General features: G+C 53.4%; 3 protein-coding genes across 3 annotated transcripts; 2 read left to right on the plus strand and 1 right to left on the minus strand.

The window, feature by feature from the left end:
• The first annotated feature begins 1826 nt into the window (after positions 1–1826).
• Positions 1827–12011, plus strand: TIMM17A (translocase of inner mitochondrial membrane 17A). The gene is made up of 6 exons (XM_005492433.4): positions 1827–1984; positions 6379–6478; positions 7870–7933; positions 8700–8828; positions 9364–9474; positions 11650–12011. The coding sequence occupies exons 1-6, from the start codon at positions 1959–1961 to the stop codon at positions 11718–11720; spliced, it is 501 nt and encodes a 166-aa protein (XP_005492490.1). The 5' UTR covers positions 1827–1958; the 3' UTR covers positions 11721–12011.
• An 805-nt stretch (positions 12012–12816) lies between these two features.
• On the minus strand, positions 12817–19585 carry ADIPOR1 (adiponectin receptor 1). Its single transcript, XM_005492434.4, has 8 exons — positions 19436–19585; positions 19094–19329; positions 18330–18446; positions 17529–17700; positions 16422–16608; positions 15242–15429; positions 13848–14041; positions 12817–13561 (listed from the first exon to the last, which is right to left on the minus strand). Exons 2-8 carry the CDS (start codon positions 19259–19261, stop codon positions 13433–13435), a joined length of 1155 nt encoding a protein of 384 aa, XP_005492491.2. The 5' UTR covers positions 19262–19329; positions 19436–19585; the 3' UTR covers positions 12817–13432.
• A 1369-nt stretch (positions 19586–20954) lies between these two features.
• LOC102069191 (tetraspanin-18-like) lies at positions 20955–23380 on the plus strand. Its single transcript, XM_074527960.1, has 7 exons — positions 20955–21011; positions 21258–21452; positions 21999–22073; positions 22316–22414; positions 22496–22675; positions 22923–23006; positions 23333–23380. The coding sequence occupies exons 1-7, from the start codon at positions 20955–20957 to the stop codon at positions 23378–23380; spliced, it is 738 nt and encodes a 245-aa protein (XP_074384061.1).
• Positions 23381–23391: the final 11 nt, after the last annotated feature.

Raw genomic sequence — 23391 nt, forward strand, 5'->3', positions numbered from 1 at the left:
CCCCAGCACTGCCAAGGCCATGACTAGCCCATGTCCCCAGGTGCCACATCCATGTTTTTTGAATCCCTCCAGGAACGGTGATCACACCACTGTTCTGGGCAGCTGTGCCAGTGCCTGACCAACCTTTCCAGGAAGAAGTTTTCCCCAGTATCCAAACTGAACCTCCCCTGGCCCAGCTTAAGGCCATTTCCTCTTGACCCGTCCCTTGTGCCCTGGCAGCAGAGCCTGACACCTGACACCTCCCTTCCTCCCCTCTCCTGCCAGGGAGTTGTGCATAACCAGCAGGTCCTCTCTGAGCCTCCTTTTCTCCAGGCTGATCCCCCCAGCTCCCTCAGCTGCTCCTGGTTCTCCAGCCCCTTCCTCAGCTCTGTTCCCTTCCCTAAACACGCTCCAGCCCCTCAATGTCCTTCCCGAACTGAGGGGCCCAGAGCTGACCCCAGGATTGGAGGTGTTGCCTCACCACTGCCCTGCACAGGGGGATCAAGTCACGGCAGTGCCAGAGGGCACAGGAGTAGGGAGAGCTGCTCCAGTGGCTGAGAGAGGCCAATATTTCCTACTTTTCCCATCTCTCCTTCTTGGTCAAAGCAGAAACAACAATACCACAATACCTGGAGATTCCCAGGAATCTCCAAAATTGCATCACCTCTACTCCCCCACCTTAAATGAGGCCAAACATACCTGCTCATGAAACAGTAGGAATCTTTTAAAGCATCAAAACCCAGCACAGCAGGTGGAGCATTCTTGCTCCTTCATGGTGCTTCAGACCATTACTTATTAAAACAGTTAAGTCACTGGAGAGCAACTTGTTTTGCATTCAGCTTTTTGCTACCAAATTATTTGCTGCCCTTCAAAGAGAGCAGAGTGTGTATTGTTAAATTAGGAGTGGAAAAGAATAAGCACTTTACAAGTTAGAGAGGCTGCAAACCACTGTGTTGGGCAAGGCTTCAAGGCAGAAAGAGGATGAGGGGAGACCTTCTCACTCTCCACAGCTCCCTGACAGGAGGGTGGAGCCAGGTGGGGGTAGAGCTGGTTCCAGAGAACAAGTGATGGGACAAGAGGGAACACCCTCATCTTGTGCTGAGAGCTTTGCAAGCTGCCCAGGAATTTTCTGCAGGCACAGACACTGTTCCCTGATTCCAGCTCTGCCTGTCCAGGAAACTGACTTGGTATTAGGAATGTCAAGTCCCAGCTCCAGCTGCATGCAGGACCACAAGAGCATCCCCTGGGACATGTGAGGTCAGCCCAGCTCATGCAGCAGCATCAGGAATAACGTGTGCTTGGACCCTGACGTTCTAGGCCAGGTTGGACAAGCTTGAAGCAACCTGGTCTGGTGGAAGACGTCCCTGCCCATGGTAGGGGGGGGAATGATTTGAGATTTAAGGTCCCTTCAAACCCAAATCACTCCTTGATTCCATTAAATTTGGGGCAGAGTAGTTTGTCCTTGGAGCAACTTACACAGGTACAGTTTCTAAAAGAGCTGGAGAGGGACTTTGGACAAAGTCCTGGAGTGACAAGACAAAGAACTTCCCACTGACAAAGGGTGAGATGGGGTATTGGGAAGGAATTCCTCTCCTTGTGAGGATGGTGAGGCCCTGGCCCAGGTTGCCCAGAGAAGCTGTAGCTGCCCCATGCCTGGCAATGTCCAAGGTCAGGATAGGCGGAGCTTGGAGCGCCCTGGAATAGTGCAAAGTGTCCTTGCCCATGGCGAGGCGTGGCACTGGATGAAATTTCAGGGGCATCGCACCCAACGCATCCCTCGCGCCGACGTTTCCCTCCTCACGGCTGGGCAACCCTCCCACCGTCACTGCGCCTGTCAATCAGCGCCGGGGGCGGGGCCAGGGAATGGCGCATGCGCAGACACGTCCCTAATCGTCACCTCGTCCCGCCCTCCGCTGCCATTGGCCGGCGCGGGGCCGCTGCAGCCAATCGCGCGTGGGGAGGTGGTGGGGCCGAGCAAGATGGAGGAGTACGCTCGCGAGCCCTGGTGAGGGGATCGGGACCGGGGACCGGGGATCGGGATCTGGGATCGGGATCTGCGAGCGCCAGGAAGGGGCGGTGCGAGGGAGCGGTGCGGGCGCACTCGCGGCCGCTCCTCGGGGCCGCTCCCCGTCGTGGGGGCGGGGTTGACCTTGGTGGGGCCCCCTGAGGGAGGCGGGGGAGGCCGTGCGGCCCGTTCTGAGCCTGGGCAGCCAAACCCCTCCGCCGTCGAGCCCCGCGAGGCCTCCCGGAGCGGCGAGGGGCCGGCGGGGTCCTGTGGCCTGCACGGCTCACGCGCCTCCGGGGGCGGCGCGGCCTGCACTGACGGTCCCACGTTCGGTCCTTCAGCAGCCCCTTCCTCGCAGCCTTGCCTCCGTCCCTCATCCTCAGCTTCCCTTCCAGCCTTCCCTTGTCCTTAGTGCCTCCTCACTCTCAGTCCCCCATCATCGGCTTCCCTATCCTCAATTCCCGCTTATCCTCAGCTCCTCACATTCTCGGTCGCTTCCTCGTCCCCCACAGGCTGCTCCCCTCCCCCTCTGCTCCCTATCTCAGCTCGCCTCTTGGCTCCCCCCGATGTACAGCCCCTCCAATCCTCAGTCCCCCGTTTATCCTCAGCCACCATCTCAGTCCCGCCATCCTCAGTTCTCCCTCTCATCCAAAGCCCTCCCAATTCTCAGTCCTACCATTTTCAGCCTCCCATCTCAGCCTTCCTTTCATTTGCAGCCCACCGCACTCTCAGTCTCTGCCACGTCCCACCTCAGCCTTGTCTCATCCTTAATTTATCTTCAGCCTCCCTTCAGTCCCCAAGTCCTCCCCCATCCTTGGCCCCCAGGCTCCCCTCATGCCTCCCGTGGCCCTGCCCTTCTCCCTCTCCATTTCCATAAGCCTAGCCTGGCCCCCTCCGTGCCAATCCTGTCATGGTTCAGCACTGTCTTTGTAGACCTACACAGGCACATTAGTTGCAAGTCAAAGGTTGTATTTGTAGTAGTGAAAGGATTAAATGCAAGCTCAGGTGCAGGGTTACTGAATCATGGGCAAAGTTTCTCATCATGGTGAGGAACTTGGGACAAGGGCCTGGAGTCACAGGCAGGACAGAGGGGAATGGCATCCCACTGCCAGAGGGCAAGGTTAGATGGGACAGTGGGAGAAAATTCTTCCCTGTTTCATGAGGCCCTGACACAGGTTACCCAGAGAGGCTGTGGCTGGCCCATCCCTGGCAGTGTCCAAGGCCAGGTTGGACACTGGGGCTTGGAGCAACCTGGGGTGGTGGAAGGTGTCCCTGCCCATGGCAGGGGGAGGAATAGGATGAGCTTCAAGGTCTCTTCCAGCCCAAACCAGTCTGAGATTCTGCTCACCTTTGCAGACAAGACACCTGTGACTGTTCATGAGGCTTTTCCCAAACTTTGCAGATTGCTCTGCTGGCGTGCATTAGGTTTGTCCATAAACATCACCTTTTCACAGCATGACATCTGGGACACGTGCAAAGTAAATAGTACTTATTAACAGATTGTTGTGGGCTCCAGGTAATCCCAAAATTACTTAGCTTGGAAAAGATCTCTCAGACCATCAAGTCCAACCTGTGACCCCACCTTGTCAACCAGAGCAGAGCACTGAGTGCCATGTCCAATCATTCCTTGAACACCTCGGGGGATGGGGATTCCACCACCTCCCTAGGCAGTCCCTTCCCCTGCCTGACAGTCCCTTCTGTTGAGAAATTCCTCCTAGTATTGTCCTCACCCTCCCCAGGCACAGCATGAAGCTGTGTCCTTAGTGCTGTGCAGTTGAGGTGTTTTGCTGCCAAACCATGTGGGGCTGTTTTGCTGCCAAACATGTTGGTGTCCGCCATTGTTCTGGCTGCTGGTCACCCTGTGGCCCTTCTGTTACCCAGCCCCTGGAGCTGTCCTGGGCTCAAGCTGGGTTCCTGTGAACCCTTGGCACAGAGACACAGAGAAAAGGCCCCTTTGCTCATTTAAACTGTGGCAGCCTCTGTTTCCAGTTGTTATACAGCCTTCAGGAGGGCTGGAGGGTGCTGTGGGGATTGGAGGGAGGACTCACCCCTCTCCCAGGCAGCCAGAGCTGGTGTGTGGCTGTCCCATAGCCTTGGGAAAAGGTGAAGTCTTGCCCTCTGCTCTGCTCATCTTAGAGAAATTTCTGGTGCCATCAGGAGCAGGAACCCAACCTTATCCACGTGTCATTTCCCTATAGTCAGGGCTCCCCTCTGAGTACAGTTAAACAATTAACAGGAATGTTTTGCTTGTAGATAAGTGCCAGATGAAGAATGAAATAATCTTTTTTCTTCTCCCCCAGTTCTTTATGAGGTCAGGCAGTGCCAGGGCTAGAGGTATTTTGCATCAGCTCTGAGGGAGTTTGGAGGAGCTGACACGTGCTGGCTGTGCTGACATCAAAGATGTTCTCATTTAAAAGCTGCTCAGAAAAGTTTGGAGAGTAGTTTAAAAGGAAAATTAGGAACCCTGAAGGTAACAGTTAATGAGGTTAAAGAGGGAAGCATTCCCTGATTGGGGTCTCATTAACAAGGCTTCAAGAATAAAGCAGCCATGATTTGTAGTTTGGAATCCCTTGACTTTATGGATAAGGGAAGTCCACTTTATATACTCCATTTAGATTTCCAAAAAGCATTTTAACGAGATCACTCTCAGAGAGTTAACAAAGGAAGAGGGTTAGGATGTTTTATTCATAGCAGAGGAGATAAAAATCTGCACAGGAGATGTAAGAACAAAACAAAAAAATCCCTGAGAAAAATGTGAGTTTCTTTTCATCTTGGCATCTTGGACAAGAGTGTGTCTGGGAGCTTTTCCTGATGCAGGAAAAAGTGGAAGGAAAATAAACTGTTGAATTATTGAATGCAGTTGGGGCTGAGGGGGTTGTAATGAGATAAAATGAGACCATATGCGGGCATGGCAGACAAACAGGAGGTGGTGGAGAGTAAAATGCCCCCCCTGCTTCCTGAGGCCTTGTGGGTTTGGGACCTGGATGTGGCTGTCTCTGGGGACACTCAGTGGTGACACTTGGGTATGGTCCTGGTGTCTTGGGAACAACCCAGCGATCCAAGGCACAAAAGCAAAGCCGACGTTGAGTGTGACCTGTGCACGCCGGGGTTCCCTTTGTAGGGGGCAGGGCTGGCTGCAGAGGAGGAGCTTTGGAAGTAGGTTGTGAACATGAAGAGCCTGGGAGAACACTCAGGGAGAGGGACTGAAAATTAGAGATACTTTCTCCAGGAAGAAAACACCGTGTGGCAAATGCTGCAGCACAGTGAGGGGGATTGATCACCCCTCGCTAGGGGAGGTCTGTAAGGGATCATCAGGGATGATGTCCTCATGTGCAGGAGCTGGAAGCTGTAGGGGTTCCTCAGGAACAGAAGCATGACATTACAAGTGAAATTGGAAGTGCTCATTGATGCTCCTGCCTGACAGAAACACTGAGCTTGCCATGGTGCTCCCATTTGTGACCTGCATGCTGTTGTAGGCTGATTTTTGCATTTTCTGATGATTGGCAGTGTAGGAGTTAAATTACCTGAGTGCTTGGCTGGAAGATCTAGATACAAGATGAAAGAAACCAAACAACTTTGTTATTCTCTGCTCTGAAATTACCCACAGTGACACCAGAAATTAATGGCATCTTAAAACTCACCTAATTCTAGAGTTTGGTTTGGAGTTGCAGGGCTCCAGTTCTTGGCGGAGGTTCTGAACCTGTAAATAAGGGTCCCTTGTCAGATACTGACAGCCTGTGCTGCAGGAAGGTTCTATGCAAGGTTTTCCTGGCTGCTCTGTGGTGTTGGAGCAGGAATTGTGGGTGCTATACCTCTGAGGAGAGATCTCTTTTGTTGGAATGGACTTCAGAGATCCAGGATGCATCAGGAAAAACCTTTCCAGCTCAGCAAAGATGACTTTGAAGTCTCACTTAAATAAGCAGAGCTAATGAAAAGGATGAGTGATTCAAGAAAAAGTGTTTTGTGCCACCTGGGAGCTGCGTCTCATGGAATTTGGTACCTCAATTCTCTGTAGGTCAAGAGAAGAATGAGATCAGGGAATGTAAAGCTATTTACACTATGTAAATAGTGTAGGGCAGAGCTGGAATTCTTCAGGAGTTTTCCATGATGGAGGTATGTCTCTCTGCCTTGTGTGAGGAGTTCAGGCATTTCTGTATATTTGGTACTTCCCACTTCGGGGTAGTGGGCCAGGAGACTCTGGCAAAGGTTGAGTCTGTTTTGCTGTAATATTCTTGATTTTTTGTTGCTGCCTGCTCAGTTAGCTGAGATGGTGTAGCCACCAGGCTCAGTCTTCACCCCAGTTATACCAGTGCTGAAGTGCTGGATCCATCCCACTCACTTACATGGTTTAACATGATGGGATTTAATGTTTTCATCTCTATTTTTCTTTCTAGTCCCTGGAGGATAGTGGATGACTGTGGAGGGGCCTTCACCATGGGGGCCATAGGAGGGGGCATTTTCCAGGCTATCAAAGGCTTCCGAAATTCCCCAGTGGTGAGTAAAATCCTCTGCAGGTGCATTGACTGCAGCCCTGCCTCCACTGCCCTTCCCCAGGGAGTGTGACAGTGAAGGGGAAGGAAAATAAATCCCTGTGCAGGGAGCAGGGCTGATTAAAGACCTCTACATTGTTAATCCACACCGTGAGAATCTGTCCTGGTTCAAGACCTTTCTTCATCTTTTGGGATAAAATTGCTGCTCCCCCGTTTGCTCTGGTGTCCACAGTTGGACACTGGTCATGTGTTCTTCCCTAACTGATGAACATTTCCCTCAGGATAGGAAGTGCAGCTGGAAAGATTCATCTGCCTGTGGTTCTGTCTGCATGGAGGGACATGAAGCTAAGCTCTCCTTCCTCTCCTGGCCTTTCCCTTTCTTTTAAAACATGGAATGACTCAAAGAATTTTTTCTCCTTCAGATTTATCTAAAGGGTATATTTTTCTTTAATTAATCTCTTTTTAATCATTGCCATTTTTATTAGCTCGATTTCTTAGTGCTCAGATTTGGTTTCAATGCAGGAGTGAGTAAACATGGAAGTGAAGTTTTGCTGATACAAGTCGGTTTTCACTTTTGGGATATCTGCTGCAAAATCTTGGCTATAAACCCATTGCAGAGACATTTGATAAATTAAGATTCAGTTGCTGCTTGAACATTAATTTTAAAATTTCTCTAACTTCATAGATAAGGTGTTTTTGATATTAGTCTGACAATAAGCTGTTGGTTTGAGGTGGGTTTAATAAATAACTGTTTCCAAACTAGTCAGATCCTGCAGACACTTCACTTGCAAAGGACTGTGTTCTGAATTAGAGTCTTAATTTTGCTTAAGGCTTGCTAAATATACCTGTCCCCACTTCTGAGTGATTGTAACAAAAATAAAACTTGGTGGATAGTCTTTAAACTGTGTTAAAGTCTGGGAGAATGTGCAGTTGTTCTGTGGGGCCCTGTGTGACATGTTGAGTATTGGACTCTGGAAGGCTCAGCATGACTTTGCTTCTCTTGGCTACAAAGACACCTACAATTGCACCTGCAGGAATGACTGAACATAGGACAACTAATGGGATTGCCCAGCATCTGGGAAGAAAAAATTATACCTGTGAAAAATCACTGCTTATCCTGATAAAATGTTACTGTAATGCCTCCTTCAGTCCCACTGAGACTGTGAACCCGGATTGTTTCCTGCCTGGTGACTGTAATTCCCATCTGTACCTGACAGGAATATTGTATGGGAATGATAAATAGTGCAATAGGTGTAAAGTACACTTTGTCTCAGCTCCTTACAGCTGCTGAGGGAGCTCAGAAATGTGTTGGGCCTGTGGCAGGGTTTTGCAATATAGACTCAGCTTGGCTGTAAGATCTGACTGTTTTCTTTTGACTGAATTCTCTTATTTTAGGGTGTAAACCACCGGCTGCGGGGCAGTTTGACGGCTATTAAAACCAGAGCTCCACAACTGGGAGGTAATGAATTTTGGGGTTTTGTTACACAGAATTGACTGTTGCTAGATAACAGAGTTTGTTTTGGGAATGTAACAAACTGTAACAAACACTGACACCTGCGCTGAGTCTCAGCACATTTGTTGGCCCAAGCGATGGGTAAATACAGTTCTGATATATCCAAAAGTGGTTTGGATGGGGAGGAAACAGTCCATGTTCCTGGAATTATAAGACAGCTGTAATAACTGGTCATATCTTAAACAGCAGAGATCCCTGGAGCCTCTTCATGGTGTGGAAGGGGTTGAGATAAAACTAACTCATTACAAGAAGTGGTCCAGCTTGGATGAAAAATAGAACTTGGGGATATCCATGCATGTACTGTAGAATGCCAAGCTCCTGAGGCCACAGGAGCAGAGTTGGGTGAAGTGTGAGGTGTGACATGACTCTCCATCATTGTCTGTAAGGAGCTATGTTAAAAATGGATAAATTTGGAAGTTCCCTTAGCTAATCTGACTTTGTTAGAATGAAAGTTCCTTTATAATCACAGTTTGATAAATCTTCTGTAGTTAACTGTAGATTAGTGAGATCATATATAAAATGGGACGAGAGGCCAATGATGTCATGTCAAGTTGGAAATTTCCCTGTATTGATTTTAACCTGTACTTGGTTCTTTATGAGTTTGAATTTACTTCATGTCTTAAAGGGAGCCCAGTAACACCACAACATCTGTTGTGCAGCATAACTGGCTTCTCTGCTCTCTTCAAAGTGGCTTTGGTTTGATTTGGAACAGGGAGTTTTGCTGTCTGGGGAGGTCTCTTCTCCATGATTGACTGCAGTATGGTCAGAATGAGAGGGAAGGAAGATCCCTGGAATTCCATCACAAGCGGAGCCCTGACTGGAGCCATTTTAGCTGCAAGAAGTAAGAAACTGGGGATATCAGTTGAAAATCTCCTATTCTCTAAATGTTCAGTTCTCATTGTATAGCAAAGCAACATTCTGTGAACCCTAATTGGCATCTGCTGTCTCAGATGCTGAAAAATAATCTGAAACATTTTTCCTGTGCTTAGGAAAGTAATGATCAGGCTCCCAAATGTTCCCAGTGTTCCTTGAAGGAAGGACAGGGGGAGTTGCCCAGTAATTATCTTTAATGCATCTTAATGGATGCAAAATTACTGCTCTGAGTCTGTTTTAGGAGAGATTAAGGCATGAAGAGGGTGGGCAGGCCCTGACACAGGTTACCCAGAGCAGCTGTGGCTGTCCCATCCCTGGAAGTGTCCAAGACTGGGTTGGATGGGGCTTGAAGCAGCCTGGAATAGTGGAAGGTGTCCCTGCCCATGGAGGGTGTGGAACTAAAGGATCTTCAGGGTCCCTTCCAGCCCAAACCATCCTGGGATTCAATGGATTCTTACATGCAGCACAGAAATTAAGTGTTGGTTTGTGCTTTTCATTTCCAGATGGCCCTGTTGCCATGGTTGGATCTGCTGCAATGGGAGGAATTCTCCTGGCCCTGATTGAAGGAGCTGGAATTCTGCTGACTAGATTTGCCTCCACACAATTCCCAAATGGTAAGGAGCCGGCAGAGGATATGTCACAAGGATTTGCTTTGCTGATGGGCCCCTGGCAGTCATCTTATCCTAGAGTGAATCCGCACTGCCCTGCCAGCTCCTGTGGCTGTGGAAAGCCAAGGAGAAGCTGCAGGTGCTGATGACATGAGATTATCTCCTGCTGGGAGATGTGAGCTAGCATGGCTGAGAGCAGGGATGTCCCTGCTGTCCCTGGCTTCTGCCACACACATGGTGGCAGAAGGGTTTTTTTCAGGGGTGAGACACAATGGTTTGAGGGAATGGCAGGCAGCAAATTGTGCAAAGGGAGGGTGGTTCTGGCAGGCTGTAGTCTGTTTGGGGAACCCCAGGTAAATGAGAAGATGAAGACCTGGCAGGTGCAGATACATGATTTCCAAAATGGTGCTGGTGATTCTCTTCTAAACTGCTTCAATATCTCACTGAGTCTCAGACTGTTGTGTGAATGCTTCCTGTGGAAAATCCTAAATACCTCTGTCATAGAATCCCAGACTGATTCTACATGACCCAACCCTCCTGAACTCCTGCTGGCTGGGTTTTATCCCCTGGCCATCCTATAAATGCTGTGTGATGACACTCAGTGTAAACTGTTCCATGATCTAACTGGGTACTGAGGTCAGGTTGACTGGCCTATGATTACAGGATCCTCCTTCCCACTGTTTTTGTGAATGGGTGTCTCACTGGGCAGCTTCCAGTCATCTGGAACCTCCCCAGTGAGCCAGGACTGTTGGTAAATGATGGAGACTGGCTTGGCAACCTCAGCTGCCAGCTCCCTCATCACCTTGGGGTGGATCCCATCTGCTCCCAGGGATTTATAAATATCCAAGCAGCTCAGCAGTTCTCTGACTGCCTCCTCTTGGATAGTGGGGGGACCGTTCTGCTCCCTGATATGACTGAGCAACCCAAAAGGACAGTTATCCTGAAGGCAAGTCTTCTCACTAAAAACTGAGACAAAGAAGGCGTTAAGCACCTCTGCCTTCTCATCCGCAGTTCCTAAGTTCCCTTCTGCATCTAATAAAGAACAAACGTTAGTCTTACTCTTCCTTTTACCACTAATATATTTATAAAAACATTTTTGTTATCCTTTACAAAAGTCGCCATTTTAAGTTCAAGCTGAGCTTTAGCGTCTCTAATTTTTTTCCTACATGCTCTAGCAGCCCTCTTAAATACTACCTGAGAAACCTGACCCTCCTTCCAAAGATAATACATCCTTTTTTGATTCATGAGTTCCTTCAAAACCTCCCTGCCCATCCAGGCTGGGCATTTGCCTCGTGGACTTGTCTTTGGGCACACAGGGACAGTCTCTTCCTGTGCCCTCAAGATCTCCATTTTGAAGCACACCTGCCCTTCCTGAACTCCTTTATTTTGAAGGACTACTTCCCAAGGAACTCTCTCAACAAGTCTCCTGAATAGACCAAAGTCTGCCCTCCGAAATCCAGTGTAAAAGTCTTATTAGTGTTCCTCTTGACTTCACCAAATATTGAGAATTTTATAATTTCTCTATGCCCCCAGTGGCCTCCAACCACCACATCTCCCACCAACCCGTGTCTAGTTGCAAATAACAGATCTAACATAGTCCCTCCCCTGGTGGGCTCGCCCACCAGCTGCGACAACCCAAATCATTCCACAATTCTATGGATTCTATGAAACTCAGAGAGAAGTGGTTTGTCTTTGGAGCAGCTTGCACAGTGTACTTTCCTAAAAGAGAGCTGAAGAGCGGTTTCAGACAAGGTCCTGGAGGGACAGGACAAGGGGGAATGGCTTCCCACTGCCAGAAGGCACAGTGAGATGGGATATTGGGAAGAAATTCTTCCTCTGAGGATGAGGCCCTGGCTCAGGTTTCCCTGAGAATCTGTGGCTGCCCCAATGCTGGAAGTGTCCAAGGCCATGTTGGCTGAGGCTTGGAGCAACCTGGGATAGTGGAAGGTGTCCCTGCCATGGCAGGGGGTAGAACTGCATAAGCTTTAAGGTCTTTTCCAAGCCCAACCAGTCTTTGATTCTATGCAACTTTTGAAACTTTTTATGAAACCCAAACAATTCCAGGGTTTATGATTCATTTTAAGAGGGATTTATATAAACAAACCAGCTGTGATTTCTATTAATAGGAAGAATTGCCTGCATTTTGGTATTTATTTTCCTTTTCTCCTCTCCCTCCTCCAGGCCCACAGTTGTCAGAGGATCCATCCCAGCTCCAGCCACCCCCATTCAGCGACTACCGACAGTATCAATGATGGTCCCCAACCACCTTCTCCCTCCTCCCCCCTCCTCCTCCTCCTCCTCCTCTTCCTCCGCCTCCTCTTGTCTTTTCCTTCCCTGAGTGGTCCCACCTGGAGGATGTGGAGGGGGTTTGTACCTAACACCAGTGGTTACACACCACACGAGGAGGACCTGCAGCATTTCTCAACCTCAAACTGCTCAGGAGAACTTTTAGAAAAGAAAATCTATTTATTCCTGATATATTCCATTGCTGTAATGTTACACATGTCTGGTAGAATACAAGGAAGTTTGAGACAAGGACCAAATGGAGTCTTGTCATCCTTTGGACACAAACTGGAGTGAAAGTCTTGGAGTCTCCTCTGGGATGTTGTGCCTGCAGTGAATGCAGCTGGAATGTCGCCTTTTCCCTGTTAGATTTAGGTTATGGGGCTGGAGGGGGAAGCATTGCACCTGCTGCCACCACGGCCTCCTGCTTTTCATCTCAGATCTTGGCCTGAGCAGAGTGACCATATCTGCTCTGTGGTTTTGTCCTTAAACTCCAGCTGTAGAAACCCCTTCCCCTCTTGCCAGCAGTTACAGAATCACATCCAGTGAGTTTTTTTGTTGTAACTTGTTAATTAACTAATTGACACCGTTGCTTGCTGGCAGTTCCTGATACGTTATGGAGGCTGGCAGGGACAGGTGGCACAGGGGCTCCAGCAGCTCTGCCTACACTCCACCCATAGGTCAGGCAATGGCCTTCTACTGCCTGAACTGGGCTTTGCTGTGCTGACCTCTGCCTCTCCAAACCCCCTGATAATCACTGTCCCCTGTGCACCAGGAGAAGCCCCTGCCTAGAGCACAGTCCTGCACTGCCCCCACCCTACCTGTGTGTGACACCTCTCCTGCCCTACTGAGCCCCAAGGGAAGTCACAGTCCTGGAGCTGTCACCAACCAGGGCCATTTCCTGCCCTGTCACCGCCACAATGCCCAATTTCCTGGTTTATTCCAGCCCAGTTCAGAGTCGACCGCAGCTGGAGGGATCCCACTGCCCTGGGGCACTCCTGTCCTGCTCCTGGGGTGTCCAGAGCCCTCTCTTCCCCACCTCAATAATGGACACAGGCACAGCAGTGACACTGAACTATTGACCTTTTTATTTCAATCAGCTACAGCAGCTCTACATTCCCTACAACACTGTCCTTCCTCCCGACAGCGAGGGAGCTGAGGACTGCGGTGGCAGCGCGTTGTCTTAAAGCTTAGTATTAAATATTAAATATTCTTTCATTTATGTTTACATTACTTTGTCAAGGAAAACAGAACAAAACAAAAAGGACAATTAAAACTTTAAATTACATGAGTGTGTGCCCATGCCTGGGGCTGCCCCAGCCAGGCACTGCTGTGGGGGATATGCAGAACTCCTGGTGCGTGAGGAGCGGGATGTGCTCAGCTGTGTGGGAGCAGGGAGCTGTTCCCTGTGCTGTCAGAGCAGCAGGTGATCCCAGTGCAGCTAAAACACTGTCTGGAGGAGTCGGGAGTGCCCCTGCAGCCCCAGCGCAGTGCGTGGGGAAGGGGGTGAGGATTTGGTCAACAACTTTGCTAAAGGATTTATCCATTTCTTATTTTTTTGTTTCTTTAAAAAAAAAAACAACAAACCAACAACCCCAAATGGTTTTGAGTCTTCCTTTGATTTTAGCAAAGACAAGAGTTTAAAAAGCACTTAGGAAGCTTGTACTAAAACCAGGCGCTCTCAGAGGAGAGAGTCATCTGTGCACCCCCCTTCCAGGCCGTAGCGGAATTCCTGCAGGTTGGACACCCCGTAGAAGTGGACAAAGGCTGCAGCCACCACCAGCACGTGGAAAATCTGATGAGACTGGAACTGCAGGGAAGCAAAAAAGCCTTTAGACCACATCAAAGGGGTCAGCCACATTATCAACACCTCCTCCTCTGCTGCGCTGCTCCAGGACTGTCCTCTGCTCCCCACTCTTGCCCCCAGCAGCGATTTCCACCCTGTACTTTGCCCTGCCCACGCACACAACCTGTTCAAGGTCTGGCTGCCAGCATGTGCTGAGGCACAGCCGGACACCCCCAGCCTCCAGCCCCTCAGTGCCCCCTCCCCTGACCCCAGAGCTGCCCCCAGACAACCTGTTCACCCCCACACTCACCCAGATGTCAAACTTGCCCGGGAAGAAGCGCTCAGGGATGCGGGCAGCGTAGAGCCCAGCGCCCGTGATGTACATCACAGCCATGAGGAAGAACCAGCCCATCTGCCCCACCGTGGTGGCCTTCACAAAGCCCTCGGCAATGGTGAAGTGCATGGTGGGCACAACCCCACTCAGTCCCAGCCCCAGGAACACGCCTGCGGCCCAGAGAGGAGGTCAGGGAAAAGAGCTCAAGTGTGGAGGGGGAGCCACTCCTCCCACAAACTCCCCTTGATCCCTCATCCTGTGCTAGCAAAGCATCTTTTCTTCACTGAATTAACAGAATATCTCAAGCTGAAAACGACCCATATGGATCATTGTGCCCAACTCTTAGCCCTGCACTGGAGACCCCCAAACAATCTCACCCAGTGCCTGAAAGCGTTATCCAAGCACTTAAACCTCTCCAGTCCTCATAGCACTTATCCTTCACAAAATGAGGGGCCCACAGCTCCACAACCCAGGTAAACAGCCCTGATGCTCACTGGGCAGAACCCACCCAGTGTTTCTTATGCAGGACTGCAGCAGCTCCCGCTCCTGAGTACGGGAATGGACATTTTGGAAGGCGCCAGCCTTTTGGATTGCACCAGGAACACAGCCACCCCTTCCAAGAAAGTAATTTCTTGCAGCTCCTGAGGAAGGAGCTCAGCAGGAGCTGAAATGTTCAACTCTGGCATCTGATGAGTTGACAGAGAACAAGTGGCACCATAGTGACGCTGGCCCGGGGAGGCTCTGGGTGGCATTCGGCTGGATCCTGTTCATGCTGGGGGCACAAGATGAAGTGGGGAGGAGCCATGGGGATGAGTCCTGCCTGTCCCCTGCCCTCATCTGAGGGCTCTCAGGTGGCCCCTGTCTCAGCCTGGTCCTTCCTCACTCATGTAGCCAGGACAGTGTACTGAGAGACATTTGCTTCAGGACCCCTGGGAGCTGAGGAGGGAGGTGTCTCCCGGTGCTTAGCAAGGCTGATGGGATCTGCCATTAAGACTGGGGTAAATTGGGGTGTGGGGCTGGAGGCAGCCCCCCACTCCACCCCCAGGAAGGCAGGGACCAGCCAGCCTGGTAGGCAAGAGCTCAGGAATGCCTTCCTGCTCCGCCCCAGCTGCAGGTTCCTGCTGCTAAACTGCTTCCCAGAGAAGGCAGAAAAGGCACAGCCCCAGCCTGCCCAGGGCTATTTTTAAACTCCAAGCCTCAGGCTCTGCTCAGGAGATGAATCCTCAGCGCAGCAAGAGGAGACAGGAGGCCACTCCCTGCAGTCCTGTGTGCTGCTCAGGGGGAATGAATCCTGCAGGTGCCCAGAGCTTCTCCCAGATGGGATCGGCCCAAAGTGCCTCCCAGGACTCGGGGGAGGAGGGAGCTCCTACCTGCTCTGGTCTGCCTGTGCTTGGGGGTAGCAAATCGGTCCCACTGTGCCACAATGATGGCAGAGATACCCAAGACACAGACGATGGAGAGGTAGATGAGTCTTGGCTGTGGGGAGCAGTAGAACGAGTAGTAGAGCCACGGGACGAAGCTCCCCATGATCAGCAGTGCAATTCCTGAATAATCCAACCTGCAGGCAGGGTGCAATGACAGAGAGCCACAGGTGAGCCCCAAAATCCACCCCCTCCATGTGTGGGAACTGTCCAGCCTGCACCTGAGTGGAGTCACTGGGCAGGAGGAGTGTGCTGGGCAGGTGTGACAGGAGAAAGGGCCTGGGCACAGTGGGAATGCTGAGGGGGGGCAAGAGGAGGATGGAGCTCAAAGCACTGGCAACAAATCCCTGTGCACATAGATCTGTGATCCTCTACTCATCTCACCACAGAAACATGGCCCCTGAACTGCCCCCACTGCCTTCCCAGCCACACAAGGGAATTCCTGCTGGATTTGTTCTGGAGACAGAATCCCATGGGATCTCTGGTGGTTGTGCAAAGGGGATGGGCAGGATTCCCAGCAAGCAGCACCCAAATAAATGCCTTTAACAGCCATTTGGGAGCAGAATGTCACTTGAGAGCCTCACTGCAAAGGCTGATGGGAGCTTGACCCTTGGAGCAGCCACAGAACAGGCATAAACCACTGACTAGCCTTCCCACTCTCCTGGGAATCTGTGTTTCTTCTTAGCATTTGGCTTCAGTTCAAACTGGATCCAAACCAAAAGTTTTTAAAAGCACCCAGTAAACTGGAACCTGCCAAACTGGCCGTGGCCCCCAGCTGCCCCATGAGAGCGAGACCCCTCCTCAATTCACTACTGTAAGGGGCATAGAGCCTGTTCCCTTGGGAGCACAGAGGCCATTCCTGTGGGAGCCAGGATCCTGTTCCCTTGGGAGCTGCAGGGTCCCAGGATCTTTATCATGCACCTGAGGCCCCTGACCAGGCACATTTCAGGTGCTCAGGCAGAACCCTCCAGAACCCTGTTATGGTTTCCCTCAGTTCCATGCTGGATTGGGTTGACACTCTCTTACCCCAGGGATAAAACATTTGGGAATGCAGTGCTTTCCAAGAGGAAGTGCTGCAAAAACCCAAAACCTCCCAGGAGACCACAAAACCACACTCATGCTGACTCACTTTGAAAAAGTCCGTGAGACCTTCTCTGAGTGACAGTACACAGTGTGGAAAAGCCAGGAGAAGCTGAGGCACAGCACTGCTCCCAGGAAGAACATCCCAAACACCACCTTCTCTTGGAGAGGAGCCATAAAGTACATGTTGGGCCGCAGCATGGTCAGGATCCCCAGGCAGAGGAACAGAACAAACCCTGCAGGAACACATGGAGAGTAAAGTCAGGGGGACAGGTGGGAATTTCAGCAAAGCCAGGATAAGAACAGCCCTGGCCATGCTCCTGGAAGTGCTGGATGTATCCCAGGGGTGTTCAGTAACCCACAGTGGGTCCTTGGCTGAGGCCTTTGTTTGTGCAAACAAGAAGGGCTGGGGTCAGGGGAAGGGGCAGGCACAGGGCAAAGAGCTGCTGATTCACAGGGTAGTGGAATTGCAAACTGGTTTAGGTGGGAAGGGACCTTAAAGCTCACCACCTGCCATGGCAGGAACACCTTCCACTATCCCAGGTTGCTCCAAGCCCTGTCCAACCCGGCTGTGGACACTTGCAGGGATGGGGCAGCCACAGCTTCTCTGGGAAACCTGGGCTGGGGCCTCACCACCCTCAGAGGGAAGAATTTCTTCCACTCTCCCATCTATCCCTGCCCTCTGGCAGAGGGAAGCCATTCCCCCTTGTCCTGTGACTCCTGGTCCTTGTCCAAAGTCCCTCTCCAGCTCTCCTGGAGCCCCTTTAGGTACTGGAAGGGGCTCCGAGGTCTCCCTGGAGCTTTCTTCAGGCTAAGTATTTCCAGCATTCTCAGCCCAGCTCCACAACAGAAGAGATCCAGCCCTCAAAGCATCTCTGTGGCCTTCTCTGACTCATTTCAGAGGAACATCCTCTGAGGCTCCCCTGTTTTTCCCAGGACACATTTCCCTGTCCCACTCCTGCAGAGGCTGAGCCAGCCCTGGTCCTTCTCTCCCAAAGGGCTCCAGGAGCTCCAGGCACTCCATGTCTGACCCTCATGCATGCACAGGATCTGCACAGGAGCCCTGGGCCTTGAGAGGAACCTGCACCAAGCCCATTCTGACCCAAATGCAGGATCTGTACCTCCAGCCCCAGGGCTCCCCCTTCCCCACAGTCACCCAGCAGGTGTGTCCAGATGTTGCCGGTCTCGGTGTGAATGCGGAAGATGCTGCGGAAGCAGGCGCGGAAGGAGGGCATGGGGGGCCGGTGTCCGTGCAGGAGGTAATCGTTGTCCTTGAGCCAGTCGGGCAGCACGTCGTACGGGATCACGCGCCAGCGCCCTTCCCACACCTGCAACACACCAGGGTTGTCAGGGCAGCCCCGAACCCACGGCAACAGCCCAGCCCTGGGGTGCTCCTCAGGGAGAGCAAGTTTGGCTCCTCTGACATCGGGTGCCCTGTGGGACCCTGTAAGGCACTCACTCACATCCTGCCCTTTGCTCTCCAAAACCTCCCAGGCAGTGACTGTACCCCCACCTCAGCTCCCACAAAGAACTGAGCAATTCCAGGAGCCCCCAGGAAGTCAGGGGTGATTAATACCCTCAGATTTAACCCTTCCACATCCACAGACTGTTCCCTGCAGTGGGAATTCCCATTTGATCAGGGAAGAAGCACAGGAGCCACACTGACTGCAGGCACTGGGTGACACCTCAGCTGGCACTTGGACCCCTGGGCCCCACTCAGGCTTGCAGGAACATCTGAATTGCTCCCAGGTTTCCACTCACCATGACTGGGTCAACCCCCATCCAGCCATCCGCTTCCTACACCATTCCCAGGGACGCTGCTGGAAGCAGCCCAGCAGAGCTCGAGCCAGCTGCAGCCACGTGGAGCTTTATGTGGACACATCCTGCCACCCCAAACCCAGGGACTGGAGAATCTGCTCCAAAATCAAGACTGGGGGACTGCGACAGGCTCCGGTACCTTGTACACAAACTCTTCCATCTTCTCCATGGCATGGTGAGCCTGCAGAGGCAGGGTCAGCACCCGCACCACCTCCTCCTCCTCCTCACGGGCCACTGGGCATGGCGGGTCCTCGGCCTGCAGCGAGAAGAGCCAGGAGGGAATCGTTCCAGCCCCCGGGAGAGGAATCATCCCTGCCCTTCTGAGAGCACCTGGCGCTTCATCCCTCTGACGGGACGGGCAGGACCCGCCTGTCACCCTCGTTTATGCAACACACTGCTGCCTGACCCATCCCAGGCATGCTAATCCCAGATTTATCCTGTCGAAAAGTGGGATTAGCACCAGGGATTTTCATCCCTACAATCAAGGCTGGAGCGGCTGCTTGGCCCAGCCGGGAGACCCGAGCTGGCCCACCCAAGCAGAGGCGGCTCCGAGCTGGGAACGCTCTGGGTCCCGGCACAGCTCCCGCTCTCCTCAGCCGGGAAGGAATTCGGGAAGGTGATTCCCGGCCCTGTGGAAATGCTGGGGCACTGGAAACAGCCGGTACAGACACAGCGATCCCGGTGACGTCTCTGGGAAGGACTATCCCGGCTCCATGCCTGCTTGGCAGGAGCAGTTTAGGCCTGCTCGGAAAACGGTCCGGCCCGAGGAACAACACGGAGCCCTTCTCCTCTAGCTCTTAATGGGATAACAGGCGGATTCCCGGCATAATCCGCGAAGACGGAGCGCGGAGACTGAGCGTGGCTCGGGATCCCCTCCCGCCCGGGGCTCTCGGAGGGGCTCACGCTGGCCGCGCCGGTGGCTCCTTGGTCCCCCTTCTCTTCCAGGAGCGGCCCCAGCTCGGCGAGCTCCAGGTGCGCCCGCTCCCGCTCCCGCTCCCGGTCCCGCTCCCGGTCTCGGCCGGCGGCCGCAAGCCCGCTGCCCGCCCCGGCGGGGGCCTTGCGGGACGCCATCGGGGCGGCGGCTGCGTGCGGCTCCGAGGCAGCCGGTGAAGGTCCCTCCGCGTCCTTCTGCCGCCGCGCTGGGGGGAAAGAAGCACAGAGTTACCGGGACCGAGGGGGCCGGCGGCAGGGCTCTACCCGGGGGCTGGAAGCAGCGGACGCCCCGCTCCCCCGCCCGTCTCTCACCGGCCGCTACATCCCGCGGGCGGCGGCGGTGGCACCGGAAGCAACGCTGAGGGAACGGGAACGCACAGCGCTGGTTCCGGCCTCGGGGCCACGCCCCCGCCAGGGCCCCGCCCCGAAAAAAGACCTTCTATGATTGGTCGAGATCACTGTCTGTCTCTCTTTTCTCCCGCCCCAACGGCCGCCGCCCGCTGCGATTGGCCGAGCCTCCCCGCTGGGGTGCCGGCGGAAGCCGCTCTGGCCGCGCGGCGCAGCTCTATGGCTGCGCGCTCCGTTGCCCCCTGGTGGCAGCCCGGGGTACCGCGGGGGGACAGAGTCCGGAGCGCCCCGGGTGACACCGCGGTGACACCGACACCGCCGTCCAGAGGAATATCGGCCTCGGGATGAATTCCCTCACCTCTTGCAAACGTAGCTGTCATAATTCAATTTCTCCATCAGAAGATGCTGTAATGAAGAACTTTGTGTTTCAGGCATTGAGTAAAGTTACATCACCAAAACAAATACGCATTAGGCAGGCGAAGAATATGCTTTAGATATGCCAGTTCGTGTAAATTTTGCTGTATTTAACCTTTTACCCCTCGGTGTGCTTGATTTGTGGAAACCTCCTCTTTGTTCCGGGTGCAGAATAAATAATGTTGCCTTTCTAACGTGACTCTGTGTTTAGAGAGCTCCTAAAGTAGGCAACAAGAGGAAACAAACCCTGTCATCCACCTGGGATGTCACTGCGTCCCAACAGCCGATAGCCCTGCAGGACCACCTGCCCGCCCACGTGTGCCCATTGAGGGCTTTCCCGAACGGCCGCAGCAATTATCAAAGGCCGAGGTCACCCCCGGCCTGGTGGGGTGGCTCGTCTTTCCCTGCCCACAGGTTTAATTTCCTTGGCTGACAAGAGCAGGAGACTCCCAGCCGCCGGCTGCACAATAGTGGATCCTGTTCCCCATCAATCATTCATGGCCTTGCTGCTGGAAGAGATTTCTTGGGGGCTGCTGGAGTAGCAAGGGGGGAGAGATTTTCCGACCTTCGTGATGTTATATAGGTGCTGGCAGCACCTGGGAAGGTTGGAGGTACCTGGGTCGCCCACTGTCCCTGCAGGGTGAGTGGTGTGGGGGCTGAAAGGGACACAGGATTTAGAGGGGACATGGCTTTGGATGGGACATGGAATTTGTAGGGGACACACGATTTGATGGGGACACGAGGTCTGTAGAGCACCTGGGTTTGTAGGGGACACAAGATTTGGAGGGGACACAGGGTTTAGACGGGACAGAGGACTGGAGACATGAGGTTTGAAGGGGACGTGGTTGGGAGGGGACACAGATTTGGAGAGGACACAGGTTTGGGGCTTTTTGGGCTGTTGTGGGAGATGGTGGGGATAGAAGATGATGTGGGAATTTTGGGAAGCTGCATCCCCCCACATTCTGCTGGAGCCATGGGGTCCCGGGCAAGTCAGGGTTGGCTGTGGTCAGCGCTCTGCTCTCCTCTCCATAGGGACAAATACTGCCCTGTGTCCCCTCCCAGTGTCCCCATGGGTGTCTTGAGCTGCATGAAGTACCTGATGTTCATCTTCAACGTGCTGGTGTTTGTGAGTCCCCCTGGGCTCTGTGGGGTGCAAGGGTGGAGGGAACCTGTGCCTGGGGACCAGTAACTCCAGCTGGCTCAGGGGTGGGTGACACCAGTCCCAGGGAGGGAACCAAGGGCTGAAGCATCCCCCATCCACAAGGGGAGACATTTCTGTCTGGCTCAGGGGTGGGTGACATCCATTCTCAGGGAGGGGACCAAGCCTGGGACATGCCCTGAGCCCGTGATCATCTCCTGACCTCCCCTGCAGGCTGGGGGAACGTGCCTGGCAGCCATGGGAGTCTGGGTGGCCGTGGACCCGGCTGGTTTCCAGGGCATCGTGGCCGCCAGGGCCGTGCTGAGTGCGGGCGCGTGGCTGCTGCTGGCCGTGGGCATCGCCCTGTCCCTGCTGGGCTTCCTGGGCTGCTGCGGGGCCCTGCGCCGGAGCCGCCCGCTCCTGCTGCTGGTGAGAGAGGGGAGATGGGTGGGAAGGGCTGCAGGATATGGCCGGGGGCTCTGGGGGCAGGAGTCAGGGGCTGAATGGTGGCGTTGCTGGGATGCAGGTGCTCCTGGGGGAGCGAGGAGCTGGTGCTCCTCATCCTCAACATGTCCTGCCATCCACTCCCCACCTCATGAGTCTCAATTTAGAGCCCAGAGGATTTATAAAGACACCAAGTAGGGTCAATTCTCTCTGAAGCCACTGGCTTCTCTCACATGGCATTTCCAAGATGACCCCGCTGCTGGTAAGGGGCAGAAAAACACCTGTTTGAATACCAGGACCCCCATTTCTTTGGCATGATCAGTTCCTTGCAGACACTGCTTGTTTTTAACCCCTGTCTTGCAGCCGCAGTGGTCAGAGAGGTGGCATCCGTCCCCAGGAGCTGTACTCATGTCCCTGGTCTCGGGGACACAGGGCACAGGCAGGGATGGTGCAGAGGAGGGCAGGGATGACGTGAGCAAGCTGCTGGTGGGATCAGGCTGGTCTCTGACTCCTTCACCTGCTGCCTTCCAGTTCTTCATCCTCGTCAGCCTCATCTTCCTCATGCAGCTCATTGGGGCCGTTCTCTTCCTGGTGCACTGGAAACAGGTACCAACACCATCCCCAGTGTCACCAGCCTCCCTCTGTCATGCCATGGCCATGGCTCTGAGTCCACCAGGCAACTGGGGCTGGTGGAGGGACACCCTTCCCCTCACCTCCATCATCAGCAGCACAACACAAACTGCAAAGCAGGTGGAGGGGATCCACTGGGTGCCCAATTCCCCTCAAAGGGAGCTAGTCCTGAGCAGAGTGGGAGAGGAACAGTCCCAGCCCTGGCACCAATTCCGCAGGTCCAGCCTGAGCACTTCCTGTCTGAGTTGCAGAGGAACTATGGTGGGGACGAGGGTGCTGAGGTGTTCTCCACAGCCTGGAACACCCTCATGGTCACGGTGAGCAGCAGGGAGGCTCCTGGGCTATGCACAGGATCCACCAAGGGTGACCATGGTGATGATGTTTCCCTTCTGTTCCAGTTCTCGTGCTGTGGTGTTTTAGGACCCGAAGATTTTGGGAATGGCTCCCGCTTCCAAGAGCTGCACCCAGGGATGCCATGGCCACGGGCATGCTGTGCCCGGGATGGGCTTCTGCAGGCGGGAGAGCTCCTGGGCTGGGAGCAGTGCCAGGACAGAAGCCCTGGCTACATCCATGAGCAGGTATGGCACAACTCTGCTGAGTGTGTGTTCGTGTCACAGCCTCACCAGGCTCATGGAGGAGACCACGAAGGACAGAAACCAGGGACATCGCCTTGTTGTGGTTCTACAGTCCAGTGGCTCCCAAAGTCTTCAGCTCGTCCTGCCCCACAGGGGACCCTCCCCCATCCCCCTGAAACCCAGTGCCCCTCTGGGCTCCCTGTGGCCATGGGGACCATGAGAGAGCCCTTCCCTCCTCTCTCTCCCCCAGGGCTGCTTCTCTACCTTCGGCAAGACCCTGCAGAGGTACATCTCCCTCCCTGGGACCTGCAGCTTAGCCGTGCTGGGCATTGAGGTAATGAGGGGGGCTGGGGACAGGGCAGGAGGAACATCCACTCCTTGTGGCAGGGGGTTGCTCACTGAGCAGAGAGAGCACAAATGGGCTCAGGTCTGTCTTGGGGTACAGAGCCTGCTCTCTGCTGCAGACAGTGCAGGTGAAGGGACAAGGAAGGGTTTGTTTTACTCCCCCTGGGTCTCCTTGCCCTGGTGTCCCTGTGCAGCACCAGGAGAGCTCGAGGGGCACAGGATGGCCCCAGGCCAGGGATCCTCCAGCCCCTCTCTGCCCCTGGCCTGGCACGGCCCTGCCATGGGGCTGATCCTTTCCCATCTCCATCATTCCAGATCTTTGCCATGTTCTTCGCCTTCTGCCTTTACTACAACTTCGACTGAGACAGGGACAC

This window comes from Zonotrichia albicollis, chromosome 28 (genome assembly GCF_047830755.1).
Source record: "Zonotrichia albicollis isolate bZonAlb1 chromosome 28, bZonAlb1.hap1, whole genome shotgun sequence".
NCBI classification, from domain to species: Eukaryota; Metazoa; Chordata; class Aves; order Passeriformes; family Passerellidae; genus Zonotrichia; species Zonotrichia albicollis.